The sequence below is a fragment of the Oryx dammah genome, unplaced genomic scaffold (assembly GCF_014754425.2).
Source record: "Oryx dammah isolate SB20612 unplaced genomic scaffold, SCBI_Odam_1.1 HiC_scaffold_2, whole genome shotgun sequence".
Classification (NCBI taxonomy): Eukaryota; Metazoa; Chordata; class Mammalia; order Artiodactyla; family Bovidae; genus Oryx; species Oryx dammah.
This window is the reverse complement of record NW_024070186.1, coordinates 26,745,953-26,766,941: the sequence shown is the minus strand read 5'-3', so window position 1 is coordinate 26,766,941 and position 20,989 is coordinate 26,745,953. Positions and strand designations below refer to the sequence as shown.

The 20,989-nt window shown below is 39.1% G+C and overlaps 1 protein-coding gene across 12 annotated transcripts in view; it reads left to right on the top strand.

Moving 5' to 3' along the window:
- CEP70 (centrosomal protein 70) overlaps nt 1–20,989 on the top strand; it is a 79,373-nt gene that overhangs the window by 12,289 nt on the left and 46,095 nt on the right. For 7 of the 12 annotated variants that reach the window (XM_040233517.1, XM_040233510.1, XM_040233541.1 and 4 more), the window contains 3 exons: nt 5,524–5,614; nt 5,736–5,859; nt 6,179–6,359. In XM_040233517.1, coding sequence (XP_040089451.1) covers nt 5,524–5,614; nt 5,736–5,859; nt 6,179–6,359 — 396 coding nt within the window. Of the gene's footprint in view, nt 1–5,523; nt 5,615–5,735; nt 5,892–6,178; nt 6,360–20,989 lie in introns of all 12 variants that reach the window. The other 5 variants (XM_040233570.1, XM_040233561.1, XM_040233551.1 and 2 more) reach the window with 3 other exon arrangements.

The window sequence follows — 20,989 nt, the reverse complement described above, 5'->3', positions numbered from 1 at the left end:
ATTGCAGCACGCCAGGCGTCCCTATCCATCACCATCTCCTGGCGTTCACTCAGACTCACGTCCGTCGAGTCAGTGATGCCATCCAGCCATCTCATCCTCTGTCGTCTCCTTCTCCTCCTGCCCCCAATCCCTCCCAGCATCATGGTCTTTTCCAGTGAGTCAACTCTTCACATGAGGTGGCCATAGTACTGGAGTTTCAGCTTTAGCATCATTCCTTCCAAAGAAATCCCAGGGCTGATCTCCTTCAGAATGGACTGGTTGGATCTCCTTGCAGTCCAAGGGACTCTCAAGGGTCTTCTCCAACACCACAGTTCAAAAGCATCAATTCTTTGGCGCTCAGCCTTCTTCACAGTCCAACTCTCACATCCATACATGACCACAGGAAAAACCGTAGCCTTGACTAGACGGACCTTAGTTGGCAAAGTAATGTCTCTGCTTTTGAATATGCTATCTAGGTTGGTCATAACTTTTCTTCCATTTGATGACTATTTCATTAGACTGGTCTTCTTCAGTTTATACTTGGAAAATGCCATTCTCAACTATTTTGGAATTTGCAAACAGTTAAGTTTTTCTTCAAACATAATTTAAGTCAGATGACCATTATATCTACTACTGTGGACAAGAATCCCTTAGAAGAAATAGAGTAGCCATCATAGTCAACAAAAGAGCCCCAAATGCAGTACTTGGATGCAGTCTCATAAACGACAGAATGATCTCTGTTCGTTTCCAAGGCAAACCATTCATATCACAGTAATCCAAGTCTATACCCTGACCAGTAATGCTGAGGAAGCTGAAGTTGAATGATTCTGTGAAGACCTACAAGACCTTCTAGAACTACACCCAAAAAAGATGTCCTTTTCAGTATAGGGGACTAAAATGCAAAAGTAGGAAATCAAGAAATACCTGGAGTAACAGGCAAGTTTGGCCTTGGCATACAGAATGAAGCAGGGCAAAGGCTAACAGAGTTTTGCCAAGAGAACGCACTAGTCATAGCAAACACCCTCTTCCAAAAACACAGGAGAAGACTCTACACGTGGACATCACCAGATGGTCAGTACCAAAATCAGATGGATTATATTCTTTGCAGCCAAAGATGGAGCAGCTTTATACAGTCAGTAAAAACAAGACCGGGAGCTAACTGTGGCTCAGATTGTGAATTCCTTATTGCCAAATTCAGACTTAAATTGAAGAAAGCAGCAAAAACCACTAGAGCATTCAGGTATGACCTAAATCATATCCCTTATGATTATACCGGAGAAGGCAATGGCACCCCACTCCAGTACTCTTGCCTGGAAAATCCTATGGACGAAGGAGCCTGCTAGGCTGCAATCCATGGGGTCGCTAAGAGTCGGATACGACTGAGCGACTTCACTTTCACTTTTCACTTTCATGCATTGGAGAAGGAAATGGCAACCCACTCCAGTGTTCTTGCCTGGAGAATCCCAGGGACGGGGGAGCCTGGTGGGCTGCCATCTGTGGGGTTGCACAGAGTTGGACATGACTGAAGTGACTTAGCAGTAGCAGTATGATTATACAGTAGAAGTGACAAGTAGGCTAAAGGGATTAGGTCTGATAGAGACAGTGCCTGAAGAACTGTAGACAGAGGTTCATGACATTGTACAGGAGGCAGTGATCAAGACCATCTCCAAGAAAAAGAAAGGCAAAATGGTTGTCAAAGGAGGCCTTACTGTGAAGGCTATGAAAAGAAGAGAAGAGAAAGGCGAAGGAGAAAAGGAAAGATATACCCATTTGAATGCAGAGTTCCAAAGAATAGCAAGGAGAGATAAGAAAGACTTCCCTAGTGATCAGTGCAAAGAAATAGAGGAAAACGAGATGGGAAAGAGTAGAGATCGCTTCAAGAAAATTAGAGATACCAGTGGAACATTTCATGCAAAGATGGGCACAATAAAGGACAGAAATGGTATGGATTTAACAGAAGCAGAAAATATTAAGAAGACGTGGCAAGAATCCACAGAAGAACTATACAAAAAAGGTCTTCATGACCCAGATAATCATGATGGTGTGATCACTCACCTAGAGCCAGACATCCTGGAATGTGAAGTCAAGGGGGCCTTAGGAAGCATCACTATGAACAAAGCTAGTGGAAGTGATGAAATTCCAGTTGAGCTATTTCAAATCCTACAAGATGATGCTATGAAAGTGCTGCACTTGATATGCCAGTGGAAAACTCAGCAGTGGTAACAGGACTGGTCATTTTTTCATTCCAATCCCAAAGAAAGGCAATGCCAAAGAATGCTCAAACCACTGCAGTCTCACGTGCTAGCTAGCAAAGTAATGCTCAAAATTCTCCAAGCCAAGCTTCAACAGTTCGTGAACCAAGAACTTTGAAATGTTCAAGCTGGATTTAGGAAAGGCAGAGGAACCAGAGATCAAATTGCCAGCATCATTGGATCATCAAAAAAGCAAGAGAGTTCCAGAAAAACATCTACTTTATTGACTATGCCCAAGCCTTTGACTGTGTGGATCACAACAAATTGTGGAAAATTCTGAAAGAGATGGGAATACCAGATCACCTGATTTGCCTCCTGAGAAATCTGTATGCAGGTCAGGAAGCAACAGTTCGAACTGGACATGGAACAACCGACTGGTTCCAAATGGGAAAAGGAGTACGTCAAGGCTGTATATTGTCATTCTGCTTATTTAACTTATATGCAGAGTACATCATGTGAAATACTGGGCTGGATGAAGCACAAGCTGGAATCAAGATTGCTGGGAGAAATATCAATAACCTCAGATATGCAGGTGACACCACTGTTATGGCATAAAGCGAAGAGGAGCTAAAGATGCCTCTTGATGAAAGTGAAAGAGGAGAGTGAAAAAGTTGGCTTAAAACTCAACATTTAGAAAACTAAGGTCATGGCATCTGGTCCCATCACTTCATGGGAAATAGATGGGGGAATAGTGGCAGACTTTGGGGGGACCTCCAAAATCACTGCAGATGGTGACTGAAGCCATGAAATTAAAAGAGGCTTGCTCCTTGGAAGAAAAGTTATGACCAACCTAGACAACATATTAAAAAGAAGAGACATTACTTTGGCAGCAAAGGTCCGTCTAGTCAACACTGGTTTTTCCAGTAGTCATGTATAGATGTGAGAGTTGGACCATAAGGAAAGCTGAGTGCCAAAGAATTGATGCTTTTGAACTGTGGTATTGGAGAAGACTCTTGAGAGTCCCTTGGACTGCAGGAGATCAAACAGTCCATCCTAAAGGAGACCAGTCTTGGGTGCTCATTGGAAGGACTGATGCTGAAGCTGAAACTCCCAAAACTTTGGCCACCTGATGTGAAGAACTGAGTCACTGGAAAAGATCCTGATGCTGGGAATGATTGAGGGCAGGAGGAGAAGCGGACGACAGAGGATGAGATGGTTGGATGGCATCACTGATGCAAAGGACATGAGTTCGGGTAAACTTTGGGAATTGGTGATGGACAGGGATGCCTGTGGTGTGGCAGTCCATGGGGTCACAAAGAGTCAGACACGACTGACCGACTGAACTAAACTGATGTTTTTCTTTCTCTTAAAAGAGTTATCAGGACTTCATAGCAGTCAAGTGGTTGAGACTGCCTCCCAGTGCATAGGGTGTATGTTCAATCCGTGATCGGGGAGCTAAGATCCTACATGCCTCTTGGCCAAAAACCAAAGCATAAACAGAAGCAATATTGAAACAAATTCAATAAAGACTTTAAAATGGTCCACATTAAAAAAAAATGTTTAAAAAGTTATCAGGGAACAGTATTTGTACAATTTGGTCATTCAAAATGTGTGACTTTTTTTATAGAGCATTTTTTTTAATGAGTCATAGTAGGTTTGGAGAAGGAAATGGCAATCCACTCCAGTGTTCTTGCCTGGAGAATCCCAGGGACAGAGGAGCCTAGTGGGCTGCTGTCTGTGGGGTCGCACAGAGTTGGACACGACTGAAGCAACTTAGCAGCAGCAGTAGGTTTCCACTTATATACCCACACAGAGCTTTTGGCTCCCAAAACAGATTCTAGCAACAGTTTTAGTTCTGTTTCTTTAATCTTTGTGACCAGAAGACAAAAATAAGGGGAAAAAAATGGTCAGGGTGGGGAGAGTTACAGAAAGGATGAAACAGAAGAAAGTCAGCAGTCAAAAGGAAAGATTTGTTTGGTATTGTGAGCCATAATCCTACCAAAGAGTCATCAGAACAGTTTGGTTTTTGTCTTGATAGGTTTTTTAAAATTGAAGTATAGTTGATTTACAGTATTAACTTCAGGTGTGTAACATAGTGAATCAATAGTTTTACAGATTTTACTCCATTAAAAGTTATTACAAGGTAATAGTTATAATTCTCTGGCTATACAGTGTATCCTTGTTGCTTATCTATTTTGGTAGATTTTTTTAATGTCTGAGGGGAATTTGAATGTGAGTGTGATAGTTGCTCAGTCATGCCTGACTCTTTGCAACCCCATGGACTGCAAAGTAGCCTACCAGGCTCCTCTGTCCATGGAATTCTCTAGGCAAGAACACTGGAGTGGGTTGCCATTTCCTACTCCATTGGATGTGAAGAGTAATACTTTTATTTGAACTTTTTAAAATTTTCTAGGAGAGAGGGAGGGGAAAAATTCTCCAAATTATTAATATTAACATTATTATAATATTTACATGCTATTCACTAATAAAATATATTAGATACTTTTCAAGCATTTAAAATTGAAATTTTACTCAAATCACCTTTTTACAAATATACTTACGTTATACTATTTAAGATATTTAAGGTCTTTTAAAAAGAATGCAAAGTATGTCACACACTTGATTTTAAAATTGATCATTGTACTTAAGAACCTGTTACTGATGTTAATATCATGAATTTAAATGTCATTTAAAAAATATCTGTTTCTGTTCATACTGTAGTTTATGTTCTTTTCTTCCCCATTGTTTTTATTTATTGTTAGGTTTTATTCCTTTTTTAATTTGAAGAGAGTTCCCTTCTCAGGGTAAATACATATTTCAAATCAGGGATATAAAACTTAGGAGTGTCTTTCAGAATATTTCTACTAGAATCAGTTACCTAGATGGACAGACTCCTTTTCACAGTTAGACCTTGTCCATTATACAAGGAACTACCTAGTTATTTGCTCTTCCAGTCAGATATGTTTGATTTTGTTGTGACCCTGGTCATTGTTAAGGTGACAGTTAAATAAAAAACCCTAAATAAAAAGTTCAGTTAGATAAGAAACTTAAGGTCTGTTTAATTCACTGAAATTATAAGGCTTTTAATTTACTCATTAAGACCTATATATGTGTTCTGGAATTATGTAATTCTAGATATAACGTAAATATCCGTGCTTATTTGCATCCTTTTTAGTCTAATTTTGTTAGAAATGAATCTGTTTTACTTTTAATCATTATGTGTGTATAAAAATTCATATTAAAGATTTTGGAGAAAAATCTGTTGTTCTGAAAATAAAGGAAATTATTTATAAGAGGGCATTTCTTCACCCTATATCTTAACGTTGATCCCTCTGTCTCCTTGTAATTGTAGCGGGAAGAAGCAGAATGGGAAAACATAAATGTGCTGCTGATGATGCACGGCTTAAAGCCTTTATCTCTAGTCAAAAGAACAGATATGAAAGGTAATCAAATTATATTCTTGCTCCTTAAGATAAAAGACTTCTTTTTTTGTTAAAATTTTTCAATATTAATTTTTTTCTTATCTTCATTTTTACTATGTGTATTACATTTCAAAAAATGTAGATCTCATCATTTTTGACAAACAGTCATCACAGACGATGAGGGAGAATTTAAAAACAATGATGGAGGAAACATCACGTCAACAGAACATGATCCAGGAGCTCATAGAAACTAATAAACAGCTTAAGTAAGAAAATGGAAAAAAATCTGTTTTGAATTGTATGTGAACAAATGATATGCATTTAAAAAATAACATGCTTGAAAAGAATCTTGGAATTTAATTTTCCATTGATTAAATATTAAATAAAAAATATTTTTAGCAAGTAAATCATTTGGTAATAGTTTTGATATATAATGATACCCTATGTTTCCTCTGTTGGTTTGTGTTATAGAAATTTTTAAGAATGCAAAAAAATTTTAGAAAGTCGTGATGTTGTTAGATGAATATGTTGGTTGATATGATTTGTTTCTATTACTAAGAGAAGGAATTGTATGTCTGTTACTAGAAATGAACTTCAGCAACAGCAAAGCCAAGCAGCAGATCAGGAACAACGAGCTAATGACTTGGAACAAATTATGGAGAGTGTGAAGTCCAAAATTGGTGAAATGGAGGATGAATCTGTAAATAGGGTTTGCCAGCAACAGAATAAAATAAAAGAACTTCAAAAGGAGCATAAAGCTTTACAGGTACTGAGTTAAACATTTTCTTACATGATAGTCTTAAAACACCTTGTCAATGTTACAGGTGACTTCCATGTTTTGCTTAACTCAGTGATCCTTATCTTCCTTTACCTATTATTGTCATTGTCTTGAAATTCTTTCTTTGCTGTTTCCAGAATATATTCTCTTCTGGTTTTCCTCTAACCCTACTGGTTATTTTTTGGTCCCTTTGTTGATTCTTCGCATTTTCCATGACTCATCCCTTCAGTTCAGTTGCTCAGTCGTGTCTGACTCTTTGTGACCCCATGAATTGCAGCACACCAGGCCTCCCTGTCCATCACCAACTCCGGAGTTCACTCAAACTCACGTCCATCAAGTCAATGATGCCATCCAGCCATCTCATCCTCTGTTGTCCCCTTCTCCTCCTGCCCCCAATCCCTCCCAGCATCAGAGTCCTTTCCAATGAGTCAACTCTTCTAATGAGGTGGCCAAAGTATTGGAGTTTCAGCTTTAGCATCATTCCTTCCAAAGAAATCCCAGGGCTGATCTCCTTCAGAATGGACTGGTTGGATCTCCTTGCAGTCCAAGGGACTCTCAAGAGTCTTCTCCAACACCACAGTTCAAAAGCATCAATTCTTTGGCACTCAGGCTTTCTTCACAGTCCAACTCTCACATCCATACATGAGCACTGGAAAAACCATAGCCTTGACTAGATGGACCTTTGTTGGCAAAGTAATGTCTCTGCTTTTTCATATACTATCTAAGTGAAGTGAGTGAAGTCGCTCAGTCGTGTCCAACTCTTTGCGACCCCATGGACTGTAGCTTACCAGGCTCCTCCGTCCATGAGATTCTCCAGGCAAGAGTAGTGGGGTGGGTTGCCATTTTCCTTCTCCAGGGGATCTTCCCGACCCAGGGATCGAACCCAGGTCTCCCGCATTCCAGGAGGATGCTTTAACCTCTAAGCCACCAGGGAAGCCCGTATGCTATCTAGGTTTGTCATAACTTTCCTTCCAAGGAGCAAGCGTCTTTTAATTTCGTGGCTGCAGTCACCATCTGCAGTGATTTTGGAGCCCCCCCAAAATAAAGTCTGACACTGTTTCCCCTGTTTCCCCATCTATTTCCCATGAGGTGATGGGACCAGATGCCATGATCTTTTTTTCTGAACGTTAAGCTTTAAGCCAACTTTTTCACTCTCCTCTTTCACTTTCATCAAGAGGCTCTTTAGTTCCTCTTCACTTTCTGCCATAAGGGTGGTGTCATCTGCATATCTGAGGTTTTTAATATTTCTCCCTGCAATCTTGATTCCAGCTTGTGCTTCTTCCAGCCCAGTGTTTCTCATGATGTACTCTGCATATGAGTTAAATAAGCAGGGTGACAATATATAGCCTTGACATACTCCTTTTCCTATTTGGAACCAGTCTGTTGTTCCATGTCCAGTTCTAACTGTTGCTTCCTGACCTGCATATAGGTTTCTCAAGAGGCAGGTCAGGTGGTCTGGTATTCCCATCTCTCAGAATTTTCAACAGTTTATTGTGATCCACACAGTCAAAGGCTTTGGCATAGTCAGTAAAGCAGAAATAGATGTTTTTCTGGAACTCTCTTGCTTTTTTGATGATCCAGCTGATGTTGGCAATTTGATCTCTGGTTCCTCTGCCTTTTCTAAAACCAGCTTGAACATCAGGAAGTTCACAGTTCACGTATTGCTGAAGCCTGGCTTGGAGAATTTTGAGCATTACTTAACTAGCATGTGAGATGAGTGCAAGTGTGCAGTAGTTTGAGCATTCTTTGGCATTGCCTTTCTTTGGGATTGGAATGAAAACTGACCTTTTCTAGTCCTGTGGCCACTGCTGAGTTTCCCAAATTTGCTGGCATATTGAGTGCAGCACTTTCACAGCATCATCTTTCAGGATTTAAAATAGCTCCACTGGAATTCCATCACCTCCACTAGCTTTGTTCATAGTGATGCTTTCTAAGGCCCACTTGACTTCACATTCCAGGATGTCTGGCTGTAGGTGAGTGATATCACTATCATGATTATCTGGGTTGTACTCATCCCTTGCTGCTGCTGCTGCTGCTGCTGCTGCTGCTGCTGCTGAGTCGCTTCAGTTGTGTCTTGACTCTGTGCGACCCCATAGATGGCAGCCCACCAGGCTTCCTGTCCCTGGGATTCTCCAGGCAAGAACACTGGAGTGGGTTGCCATCTCCTTCTCCAATGCATGAAAGTGAAAAGTGAAAGTGAAGTCGCTCAGTCATGTCCGACTCTTAGCGACCCCATGGACTGCAGCCTACCCCAGACTCCTCCGTCTGTGGGATTTTCCAGGTAAGAGTACTGGAGTGGGGTGCCATTGCCTTCTCCGACCTTTCTTTTTCCTATAAATTCTAACTTCTTTGGTGATGCTCAGTCTAAGTCATAGTACTTTTAAATCTGTGGCACAGGCTTCTTCCCTTAATTCCAGACTCACATCCTGCATCCTACTTGATATCTCTATTGGATGGCTAATTAGGCATGTAGAACTTTTTAACATGTCCAAAACCATGCCTGGATTTCCTCCCCAAACTTTTGGCTTTTAGTCTCCACTCTGGTCCAAGTCACTTTCATTTCTTTCCTGTGTCTTTCTTGGTTTCCCTACTCCAAGCCTTGCCTTTTTCAATGTGCTCTCAACATTGTAGCACTCTCTAACTTCGCTTTTTCTTTTTTTTTAAGGGAAAAATCCAAAACTCTTTACCATGATCTTACATGACTGTCCCCATGTTGCACCTCTTGCCTATTTTATTCCAGTCACACTGACATTCTTGATTTTCTTTGAACATTTTCCTTGAACATTCTCACCTCAGGGACTTTGTATATTTTGCTCTTTTTCCCTCTACAATGCGTGGTTTTTTTAGCTGCATGGTTTGTTTCCTCTCTGCTTACTCAAATGTCACATCACTATCTCTCCGGGATTCCTTTTTTGACTACTTCACTTACAGTTGGCAGTCCTATCCTCCAACATATCATCTTGCCTTCCCTGCTTTGTTTTATCCATAATTCTTACCACCATCTAACATGCTGATATACTATACACTTTGTTTTGTTTGTATATCTCTGTGTTAGAATGCAAGCTCCCTGAGGGCTGATATTTTTGTCTGTTTTGTCTAGGGCTGAGAAAATGTCTGCTTTATTATTAGTTGTAGATGCTCAATAGATATTTGAATTATTGATTATAAGTTTTTTAGTTTTATTTTTATTGAAATAGCAATGTTATAACATTGAATATTTAATTCCTAATTTAAAAACCTCTTTTAAAACTTGGGTGTTTATTGTAGTTGAAAGAAAGAAATCTTTTGTAGGGAAAATCAATATTTACTTGTGTAAGACATTACAGATACTTAGAAACAGTATATCATCATAAATGTTTTCTGTTGGCACAGCATTATGTGTACCTGTTGCATACAAGGTGTTTAGGCTGCCTAAAGGGACAGTACTCCTTAGGCAGGGTCTGGCTGTCCCCTCAGTTTAAGCTAGCAGCATTGGAAGGATGTGATAAGTTAAATTTCAGGGATCAGAGAGAAACAGCGCGAGATACTAAGAATTCCTGGTATGAAGCTGCAGACAGTTGGTGTTCTGTCCTCATTTAGGCTGCCAGCTTGGGGCCAGCAGTGCTGGACCTGTTGGTGTTCATAGCTCCAGAGAAGATACTATCATTCTTTGGTCAAGTCTGTTTCTGTTATTTATCAGTCAGTAAGATCTAGCATTTACATTTTTAGGTTTGCTTTGTTAGGTAGCGTTCCTTATCAACAGTATATTCTAAACTCTCTCTGTGGGGAGGGGGATTTTGGACATATTTCTCTATGCATTTGATTTTGACCTTCATCTCAGATACAGGACATGTAGAAATATGAAGCTCTTTAGCTCAGGGGTCCCCAATGTCTTGGATCTAATACCTGGTAAGAGGTGGAGCTGATGTAATAATAATAAAGTACACAGTAAATATAATACACTTGAATCATCCCAACCCCACCCCATCCGTAGAAAGATTGTCTTCCACAGAATCAGTCGCTAGTGCCAAAAAAGCTGGGGACTGTTGCTTTAACTCATCAACTTACTGATGTGGGAAGCAGCCATCAGGTGGTACTGATAGAGGGAGTTGAAGGTAGAGAGATCTGTGTGGGTTTTTTTTTTTTTTTTTTTAAGGAAGATACCTATTTTTTTTTTTCTTATAGAGAGATTGATCTATAAATAATCACAAGCTGAATTATTATAATGTAAGGCTTATGAATTTACCGGGGTTTGAGACAATTCAAAGAAAAATGCTTGAGTATTCATTGGTAAGGGGTGATTTGAATGGAGTGTCAACGTATTTTCTGTCAAGTATTTCATCTGTCCTGAATGAATTATAGGCCATTTAAGTTTTCACTTCAGGTTTCAGAGTTTTGTTATATAGCTTTTAAATGTGTACAGAGGAAGTCTCATGTTCCAGTTGGCCATGGGAAACAGACAGAATTAGGGTGGGGGCGTGAAAACTTGGTTTTGTGAAAGGGTGTGTGTGTGCTCAGTAGTGTCTGACTCTTGGCCACCCCATGGACTGTAGCATGCCAGCCTCCTCTGTCTGTGGAATTTTCTAGGCAAGAATACTGGAGCAGGTTGCCATTGCCTACTCTAGGGGATCTTCTTGACCCAGGGATTGAACCCACGTGTTTCTTGCATCTACTGCATTGGGGATTGGATTCTGTACCGCTGGGCCACCTGGGAAACCCTGGGGAAGGGTATCTATGTTAATTTGATCAATTGAAACTAGTTGCTTGCTTGTTTCTTAAGTACGTGAAGGGTACTTTTTATAGAATGATGACAGAAATTGGCAAAGCCTCAAGGGCAATTCCCAAGAAATTGCTGCCCCTCAGTGTTGCCTGATTTTTTCTACAATTCTGTCACAGATTGGTCATATATTCTATTCTGTACTAGTTAATTTGTGCTTTCTTGGGGAAGATGGAAGTGCTCCTGGAGAAGAATTATTTCACAGTTTCAGGCACATTTTTGGGGGGGCATACACTTGTTTCCAGTTTTAGAATCGTTTAGTGCTGCATATTTTGCAGTTGAGAGAAAGGAAACATTGATTTTGTGTGTATGTGGCAAAGAGATCAAGGAAATTAACAGATGTTTGACAATAATACTTTGAAAGATTGTTATTGAGAGATTGCTGGGAAATACAGAAACTAAAAGACAACATTTCTATGTTCTGCAGTGCAGTTTTCCTCTTTCTGTACTTAGATAACATGTATTAGCATCTGTAGATATAGTTTGATAAATTTTTCAGTCCTCTAAAGATCAATGCAGAGTACATCATGTGAAATGTTGGACTGCATGAAGCACAAGCTGGAATCAAGATTGCTGGGAGAAATATCAATAACCTCAGATATGCAGATGACACCACTCTTATGGCAGAAGGCGAAGAGGAACTAAAGAGCCTCTTGATGAAAGTGAAAGAGGAGAGTAAAAAAGTTGGCTTAAAACTCAGCTTTTGAAAAACGAAGATCATGGCATCTGGTCCCATCACTTCATGGCAAATAGATGGGGAAACATGGAAACAGTGACAGACTTTATTTTCTTGGGTTCTAAAGTCACTGTAGATGGTGACACAGCCATGAAATTAAAAGATGCTTGCTCTTTGGAAGAAAAGCTATGACCAACCTAGACAGCATATTATAAAGCAGAGACATTACTTTCCCAACAAAGGTCAGTATAGTCAAAACTGTGGTTTCTTCAGTAGTCATGTATGGATGTGAGAGTTGGACTATAAAGAAACCTGAGCACTAAAGAATTGATGCTTTTGAACTGTGGTGTTGGAGAAGACTCTTGGACTGCAAGAAGGTTCAACCAGTCCCTTGGACTGCAAGGGGTCTAAAGGAAATCAGTCCTGAATATTCATTGGAAGGACTGGTGCTGAAGCTGAGCTCCAGTACTTTGGCCACCTGAAGTGAAGAACTGACTCATTGGAAAAGACCCTGATGTTGAGAATCATTGAAAGCAGGAGAAGGGGACGACAGGGGATGAGATGGTTGGATGGCATCACTGATTCAATGGACATGGGTTTGAGTAGGCTCTGGGAGTTGGTAATGGACAGGGAGGCCTGGTGTGCTGCAGTCCATGGGGTCTCAGAGTCGGACATGACTTAGCGACTGAACTGAAAGATCTAAGCAGATAATTTCAGTTTTAAATCAATGTGATCAGTATCAGCATGTAGTCTCCCTCTTCTTTCTCCATAGGGAATATATGGATCAGAAAGCTGATTTTTGCTTTTCTTTTAGTGGTTACCTTAAAGATTAAAATATGCACTCTTGACTTCTCAAAATGTAATGTTACTTTTACTGTCTACCTTATTCTATGACATTGGCAAGATTGTTGTATAATTATTACATTCTTCAACTTACAGAATTGAAATATACAACAATAATATATTTTTATTCTCTATACATTTGTTTACTACTGACAGTTGAAATAGCACAAAGTATTTTCTTCCTGTTGTTTAAACTTTTAATAAGCAGAGGAAAAAAAATCTAGTTTTATACTGTCTGTCCTAATTATTATGTACTGTACCAGCCATCCAGTGTGGGCTTTCCAAGTGGCTCAGTGGTAAAGAATCCACCTGCTAATGCAGGAGATGGAAGATACACCAGTTTTATCCCTGTGTCGGGAAGATCCCCTAGAGGAGGAAATGGCAACCCACTCGAGTGTTCTTGCTTGGAAAATGCCATGGACAGAGGAGCCTGGAGGGCTACAGGCTGTGGGGTCACAAAGAGTTGGACACTATTGAGCACACACCACCTCCTTTGGCAAACCACTCAGTGTAAAGCCACCAAGCTCTTCTGTACACTTCTCCACGAGTCCTTTAGCTTCAATTTCTTTTTTTTTTACTTTTGTGTTGGATTTCTCTATCGACTTTAGCTTTCTGCAATACACAGGGAACCATGAGACAAGAGTGTTTCTTAGGTCCAAATGAGAAAATAGATCTACTGTTTATTAACATCAGCAAGATATTCCTAACGAATGACAGCCTTATAAGTAACTGACATCTAGGTAAGGAGGAAAGAGATATAAGAAGGATGGCAGGGCTTATTAAAATTGTTATTGGACCTTCTCCAGATTCTTGGTCAGTAATACCTTAGAAATATGAATATTGCTCCCACAAGATTCTTAAGCTTTTTAGTGAAAGGATAGCTTGCGCACAGGGAAAAGGTGGAAAAGAGTGCCAAATTCTGGCGAACTTTCAGGAAAGTCTGGTTTTAAAGGGATTGTGAGGCAGGGGGCCGCAGTGTGCCTGATTAGCTTGTGCTCAATTCTTGGATTGGTTGGCATCAAGGTGAAGTTTCAGGTATCATCAACCTTCCGGTTTCAAATGTTCTGGTGACTACATGCTTGCAGTCAGCAGATTTCATCTGGAAGGGGTCTGCCTCCTATAAAAACAGCTTAGGAATGTGTGTCATTCTTTTTTATCTTTCAGGGAACTGGGAGTTCAGTGATTCTTCTTTGTGGCAGATTTATATGTATATATATATATCAGTGGAACAGAGATAATTTTTTATTCCTGTGGGTCTCTGGGTGTTATCTCTGAGGCCTAAGCTTTTTGTTGTACCAAGCCTGTCAAGGCTACTTGCTCAAGGCCATTTTCTTGGTTCTTCTGTAAAATGGTATTCTTGTCTTCTTGTCTCAAAATCATTGTTCATCTTTCACTCAACGTGATTACTTTAAGATTCATGCATGTTGCTGGATGTATCAACAGATTATTATGTTGTGTGAATATACTGCAGTTTGTTGATTTGCCTGTTGATGGACATTAGACTTGTTTCCACTTCTGGCTAATACAAATAAAACTTTTTAAAAATTTGTGTTATTCTGTGGCCTTATGCTTTCTTTCTCTCTTGGTAGATACCTAAGACCAGAATTGCTAAGAGTAAGTGTATAGTTAACTTCTTAAGATGCTACCTGTGACTTGTCTTCATTCTCTCAGTGTCTTGAAGGAGCATAAGTACTTAAATTTGATGAAGTTCATCCTATCAGTTTTGTTTTTTTTTAAATAGATTGTGTTTTTGATTTGTATATAAAGACAACTTTTCATAGCCCAAGGTTACAATATCCAATTGTTCCACCACTATTTGTTTAAAAAAACTATCCTTTCTCGATTAGATTGCCTTTGTATCTTTGGTGAGAATCAGTGTATGTGTGGGTCTATTTCTGGATTATCCTGCTCCATTGATATATGTATCTTTGTTTACACCAGAACCACATTGTTTTGATTACTGTTAATCTGAAATTAGGTACTCTGAGTCTTCTACTTTTGTTCTTTTTCAGTATCATGTTGGCTGTTTAATTTTTAAAACATTTTAAAATTTACTAAAAAAATTTATTGGAATATAGTGGATTTACAATGTTGTGCTAGTTTCAGATGTACAGCAATATAAATCATTTCTATATTACATGTATCTTTTTTCAGATTCTTTTCCCTTATAGGTAATTGCAGAGTATTGAGTAGAGTTCCCTGGGCTATACAGAAGGTCCTTAATTAGTTATCTATTTTATATATAGTAGTGTGTATATTATCAATCTCAGTCTCCCAGTTTATCCCTTCTCCCCACCCACTCCACTTCCCCCCCACTGCTGCTGCTGCTAAGTCGCTTCAGTTGTGTCCAACTCTGTGTGACCCCATAGACCCCCACCAGCTCCCCTGTCCCTGGGATTCTCCAGGCAAGAACACTGGAGTGGGTTGCATAAAAGTGAAAGTGAAGTCGTTCAGTCGTGTCTGACTCTTAGCGACCCCATGGACCGCAGCCCACCAGGCTCCTCCGTCCATGGGATTTTCCAGGCAGGAGGGCTGGAGTGGGGTGCCACTGCCTTCTCCGCCACTTCCCCTTGCCCCCCGGTAAATGTTTGTTTTCTACATCTGTGACTCTATTTCTGTTTTGTAAATAAGTTCATTTGAACCTTTTTTGTTTCTAAATTCTACATATAAATGGTATGATATGATATTTATCTTTTTTGTGGTCTGACTTACTTTACTCAGTATGATAATCTCTGGGTTGATCAATGTTGCTGCAAATGGCATTATTTTCTTTTTTATGGCTGAGTAATATTCCGTTGTATGTAACTACCACATCTTCTTTATCCACGCCTTTGTCAGTGGACATTTAGGTTGCTTCCATGTCTTGGCTATTGTAAACAGTGCTGCAGTGAACACTGGGGTGTATATATCTTTTCAAATTGTAGTTTTCTCTGGATATATGCCCAAGAGTGGGATTGCTAGATCATATGATAGTTCTGTATTTTTTGAAGAAACCTTCATACTGTTCTCCATAATGGTTGTACCAATGTGCATTCCCACCCACAGTGTAGGAAGGTTCCTTTTTCTCCACACCCTCTCCGGCATTTATTGTTTGTAGATTTGGTGATGATGGTTATTATGATTGGTATGGAATGTTATCTCATTGTAGTTTTGATTTGCATTTCTCTAATAAGTGATGTTAAGCATATTTTCATGTGGTTTTTGCTATCTGTATGTGTTTGAAGAAATGTCTATTTAGATCTTCCACCTATTGTTTGATTGGGTTGTTTCTTTTTTTTGATATTGAGCTTGCATAAGCTATATGCTTTGTAAATTACTCCCTACTTGGTCACTTGGTTTGCAAATACTTTTATCTCACATGTCTTGTGGAATCTTAGTTCCCTAACCAGGGCTTGAACCTACACCTTTGGCTGTCTTTTGGTTTATGATTTCCTTTGCTGGGCAAAAGTTATTAAGTTTAATTAGGTCCAATTTGTTTATTTTTGTTTTTATTTTCATTACTCTAGGAGATGAATCAAAAAAGATACTTACGTGATTTATGTCAAAAAGTGTTCTGCCTTTGTTTTCCTCTAAGAGTTTTATAGCATCCGGCCTTACATTTAGATAGTTACTCCATTTCAGGTTTATTTTTGTGTATGGTGTTCATTAGAACAAACCAGTCAGTCCTAAAGGAAATCAACCCTGAATACTCAGTGGAAGGACTGATGGTAAAACTGAAGTTCCAGTGCTTTGGCCACCTGATGCGAAGCGCCAACTCACTGGAAAAGACCCTAATGCTGGGAAAATTGAAGGCAAAAGAAGAGGGCAGCAGAGGATAAGATGGTTAGATAGCATCACTGACTCAGTGGACATGAACTTAAGAATCTGAGAGCTAGCGAAGGACAAGGAAGCCTGGTATGCCGCAGTCCATGGAGTCGCAAAGAATTGGAACTGGACAGCTGCATACAAAAGAATGAAATTAGAGGCCTCACATTCCAGCAGTTAAGACTCTGTGCTCCCAATGCAGGGGCCCAGGTTCAATCCCTGGACAGGGAACTAGATCCCACATGCCACCACTATGACCTGGCACAGCCAAATAAATAAATTATAAATAAAAATAAACACACAAAAAAGATGTGCTGAAATTTCAGGGTAAAAATCCATTTTCAGGGAAAGTGACTCACTTTCACTTCACTTAGTGACTGAACAACAACAAATGGTGTTAGTGTTCTAATTTCATTTCTTTCCCTGAAAATGGATTTTTACCCTGAAATTTCAGCACATCTTTTTTATGTGTTTATTTTTATTTATAATTTATTTATTTGGCTGTGCCGGGTCATAGTGGTGGCATGTGGGATCTAGTTCCCTATCCAGGGATTGAACCTGGGCCCCTGCATTGGGAGCACAGAGTCTTAACTGCTGGAATTCGAGGCCCCTAATTTCATTCTTTTGTATGCAGCTGTCCAGTTTTCCTGTTACCATTTATTGAAAAGACTGTCTTTTCTCCTGTGTATATTTTTGCCTCCTTTGTCATAGATTAGATGACCATAGGGGTATAGGTTTATCTCTGGACTTTATATCCTGTCCCATGGATCTATATTTCTGTTTTTGTGCCAGTTCCATACTGTGAATCAGGGAGCCTGATTTCCTCCAGCTCTGTTTTTCTTTCTCAAGATTGCTTTGGCTATTCAGGGTCTTTTATGTTTCCATATAAATTGTAAAAATTTTCTGTTGTAATTCTGTGAAGGATGCCATTGGTAATTTGATAGGTGTTGCATTGAATCTGTAGATTGCTTTGAATTGTATAGTCATTTTGACTATATTCTTTCAATCCAAAAACATAGTATATGTCTCCATCTGTTTGTGCCATCTTTGATCTCTTTCATCAGCATTTTATAGTTTTCTGAGTACAGGCCTTTTGCCTCCTTAGGTAGGTTTATTCTTCAGTATTTTATTCTTTTTGATGCAACAGTAAGTGGAATCATTTCCTTAATTTCTCTCATTTTTTGTTGTTAGTGTATAGGAACGTAAGAAATTTCTGTCTGTTAATTTTGTATCCTGCAACTTTACCACATTGATTGATCTCTAGTACTTTTCTGGTAGCATCTTTAGGATTGTCTCTGTGTGGTATCATGTCATTTGCAAACAATGATAGTTTTACTTCTTCTTTTTCAATTAGATTTCCTTTTATTTCTTTTTCTTCTCAGAAAGCTGTAGCTAAAACTTTGGAAACTATGTGAATTATAGTGGTGAGAATAGAGATCCTTTTCTTGTTCCTGATCTTAGAAAAACTAAGTTTTTCTCTCTTGAGAATGATGTTAACTATGGGTTTGTTGTATATGGCCTTTTATTATGTTGAGATATTTTCCCTCTATGCCCACCTTCTGGAGAGGTTTTTTTGTTGTCATAAATGGGTGCTGAATTTTGTCAGTTTTTTCTGCATCTATTGAGATGATCATGTTTTTATTCTTCAGTTTGTTAATGTGTTGTATCATATTGGTTTGCATATGTTTGCATCCCTGGGTTTAATCTCATTTGATCATGATGTATGATCCTTTTAATGTGTTGTTGGATTGAGTTTGCTAGTATTTTGAGGATTTTGCATCTTGTTCATCAGTGATGCTGGCCTGTAATTTTTTTTTTTTTTTTGGTGGTATGTCGTCTAGTTTTGGTTTCAGGGTAATAGTGAAATGAGCTTCCTTCCTCTGCAGTTTTTGGAAGTTTCAGGAGGATAGATGTTCACTCTTTTCTAAATGTTTGATAGAATTTGCCTGTGAAACCATCTGGTCCTGGACATTTTTTTGTTATTGGAAGTTTTTAAATCAGTTTCAGTTTCAGTACCTGTGGTTGGTCTGTTCATATTTTCTATTTCTTCCTGGTTCAGCCTTGAAAGTTTGTACCTTTCTAAGAATTTTCGCGTTTCTTCCGGATAGTCCATTTTATCAGCATATAATTTCTTGTAGTAGTTTCTTATCCTTTGTTATTCTGTGCTATCAGTTGTAACTTCTTTTTCATTTCTAATTTTATTGATTTGAGCTTTCCTCCCACCCCCTTTTTTATGATGAGTCTAGCTAAAGGCTTATCAACTTTATCTTTTCAAAGAACCAGCTTTTACTGTTAATGATCTTTTCTATTGCTTTCTTCATCTCTAATTAATTTATTTCTGCTCTCCTCTTTATGACTTCTTTCCTTCTACCAACTTTGGGTTTTGTTTGTTCTTTCTCTAGTCGCCTTAGGTATAAGGTTAGGGTTTTTTTTTTAAAATAATTGTATTTATTTATTTTTGGTTGCATTGGGTCTTCATTGCTGCATGTGGGCTTTCTCTATTTGTGGAAAGCAGGGACTGTTCTTCATTGTGATACATGGCCTTCAATAGCTGCAGCATGTTTTCAACAGTTGTGGCTTGTGGGTTCTAGAGTGTGGGCTCAGTAATTGTGGTGCATGGACTTAGTTGCTCTGCAGCATGTGGTATCTTCCTGGACCAGGGATCAAATCTGTGTCCCCTGCATTGGCAAGTGGATTCTTATCCAGTGTACCACCAGGGAAGTCCCTGTTTGTTTGTTTATTTTTGGTTGCACTTGGTCTTCCTTGCTGCAGGTGGGCTTTCTCTAGGTATGGCAAGCGGGGGCTACTCTTCTTCATGGTGCACGGGCTTCTCACATGGTGGCTTCTCCTGTGGAGCGCAGGCTTCTCCCTGTGGTGGCTTCTGTGGTTGTGGCACACAGGCTCTAGGCGCATGGGCTTCAGTAGTTGCAGCAAGTGGGCTCAGTAGTTGTGACTCGCAGGCCCTATGCGCTCAGTAGTTGTGGTGCACAGGCTTAGTTTCTCCACAGCATGTGGAATCTTCCCAGACTAGGGATCAAACCCATGTACCCTGCATTGGCAGGCAGGTTCTCATCCACTGTACCACAAGGGAAGTCCAGGTTAGGTTGTTTGAGATTTTTCTTGTTTCTTGAGGTGAGGTGAGGTGAGGTGAGATTGATTTGCTACAGTACAGTCTATTGTATTTGTGTGTTTTACAATTGTTGTTGTTGCTGTTTTACCTGTAATTGATAAAATGTTGTGGTCAGAAAAGGTGCTTGATATGATTTGTTCTCTTAAATGAGGCTTAATTTATGGTCCAAGATGTGATCAATGCTGGAGAATGTTCCATATGTGCCTGAAGAAAGTATATTCTGCTTTCAAATGGAATGCCCTATAAATATAAAAATATAAAGTTCATTTGGTCTAAGCTGTATCATTTACAGCTTGTATTTCCTTATCGATTTTCTGTCTAGATGATCTATCCATTGGTATAACTGGAGTGTTCAAGTCCCCCACTATTACTGTGTTACTATTGATTTCCCTTTTTATAGCTATTAATATTTGCCTTATATATTGAGGTGCTCTTATGTTGGGTGCATATATATTTACAATTCTCAAATTTTCTTATTGGATTGATCCCTTGATCATTATGTAGTGTCCTTCCTTATCTGTGTTGGGTATTTGAGATTCTTTACATTTCCATGTGAATTTTCTAATTCTGTTGTTGATTTCTACAAAGAAAGCCTGATGAGATTTTATTGTGTATGTGTTTCCATTTGGGGTGAACTGGCATCTTAACAATACTGAATGTTCTGATCCATGAAGTGATATCTCTCCATTTGTTTAGGTTTTTCCTTTTTTCAACAGTGTTTAATAATGTTTAATAATTTGAGGTGCACTGATTTTCCACATGTTTCATCAGTTTTATCTCTTAAGTATTTAATATTTTTGATAGTATTGCAAATGTTTGTATTTTCTGTTTCAGTTTCTCATTATTCATTGCTGGTTAATTTTTTCCCCTCTTTTTTTATTGTGACAAATTATTTCCCTAACATAAAATTTACCATTTTGAAGTGTAGAGTTCAGTGGCTTTTAATACATTAACATTGTTGTACAACAATTCTCAACCATCCATCGGCAGACTTTTTTCATCTTCCCAACTAAAACTCTATACTGGTTAAATAGTAACTGCCCATTCCTCACTCCCTGCAGCTCCTGGCAGCCATCATTCTACTTTCTGTGTCTATTGATTTGACTACTCTGGGTACCTCATATAAGTGAAGTCTTATAGTATTTATCCTTTTGTGACTGGCTTATTTTATTTAACATAATGTGTTCAAGATTCATCCATGTTGTAGCATGTGTCAAAATTTTCTTTAAGTCTGGATCCTCAGCAGGGGCCACAGGTCTGGAAAAGGTCAGTTTTCATTCCAATCCCAAAGAAAGCCAATGCCAAAGAATGCTCAAACTACCACACAATTGCACTCATCTCACACGCTTGCAAAGTAATGCTCAAAATTCTCCAAGCCAGGCTTCAGCAGTACATGAACTGTGAACTTC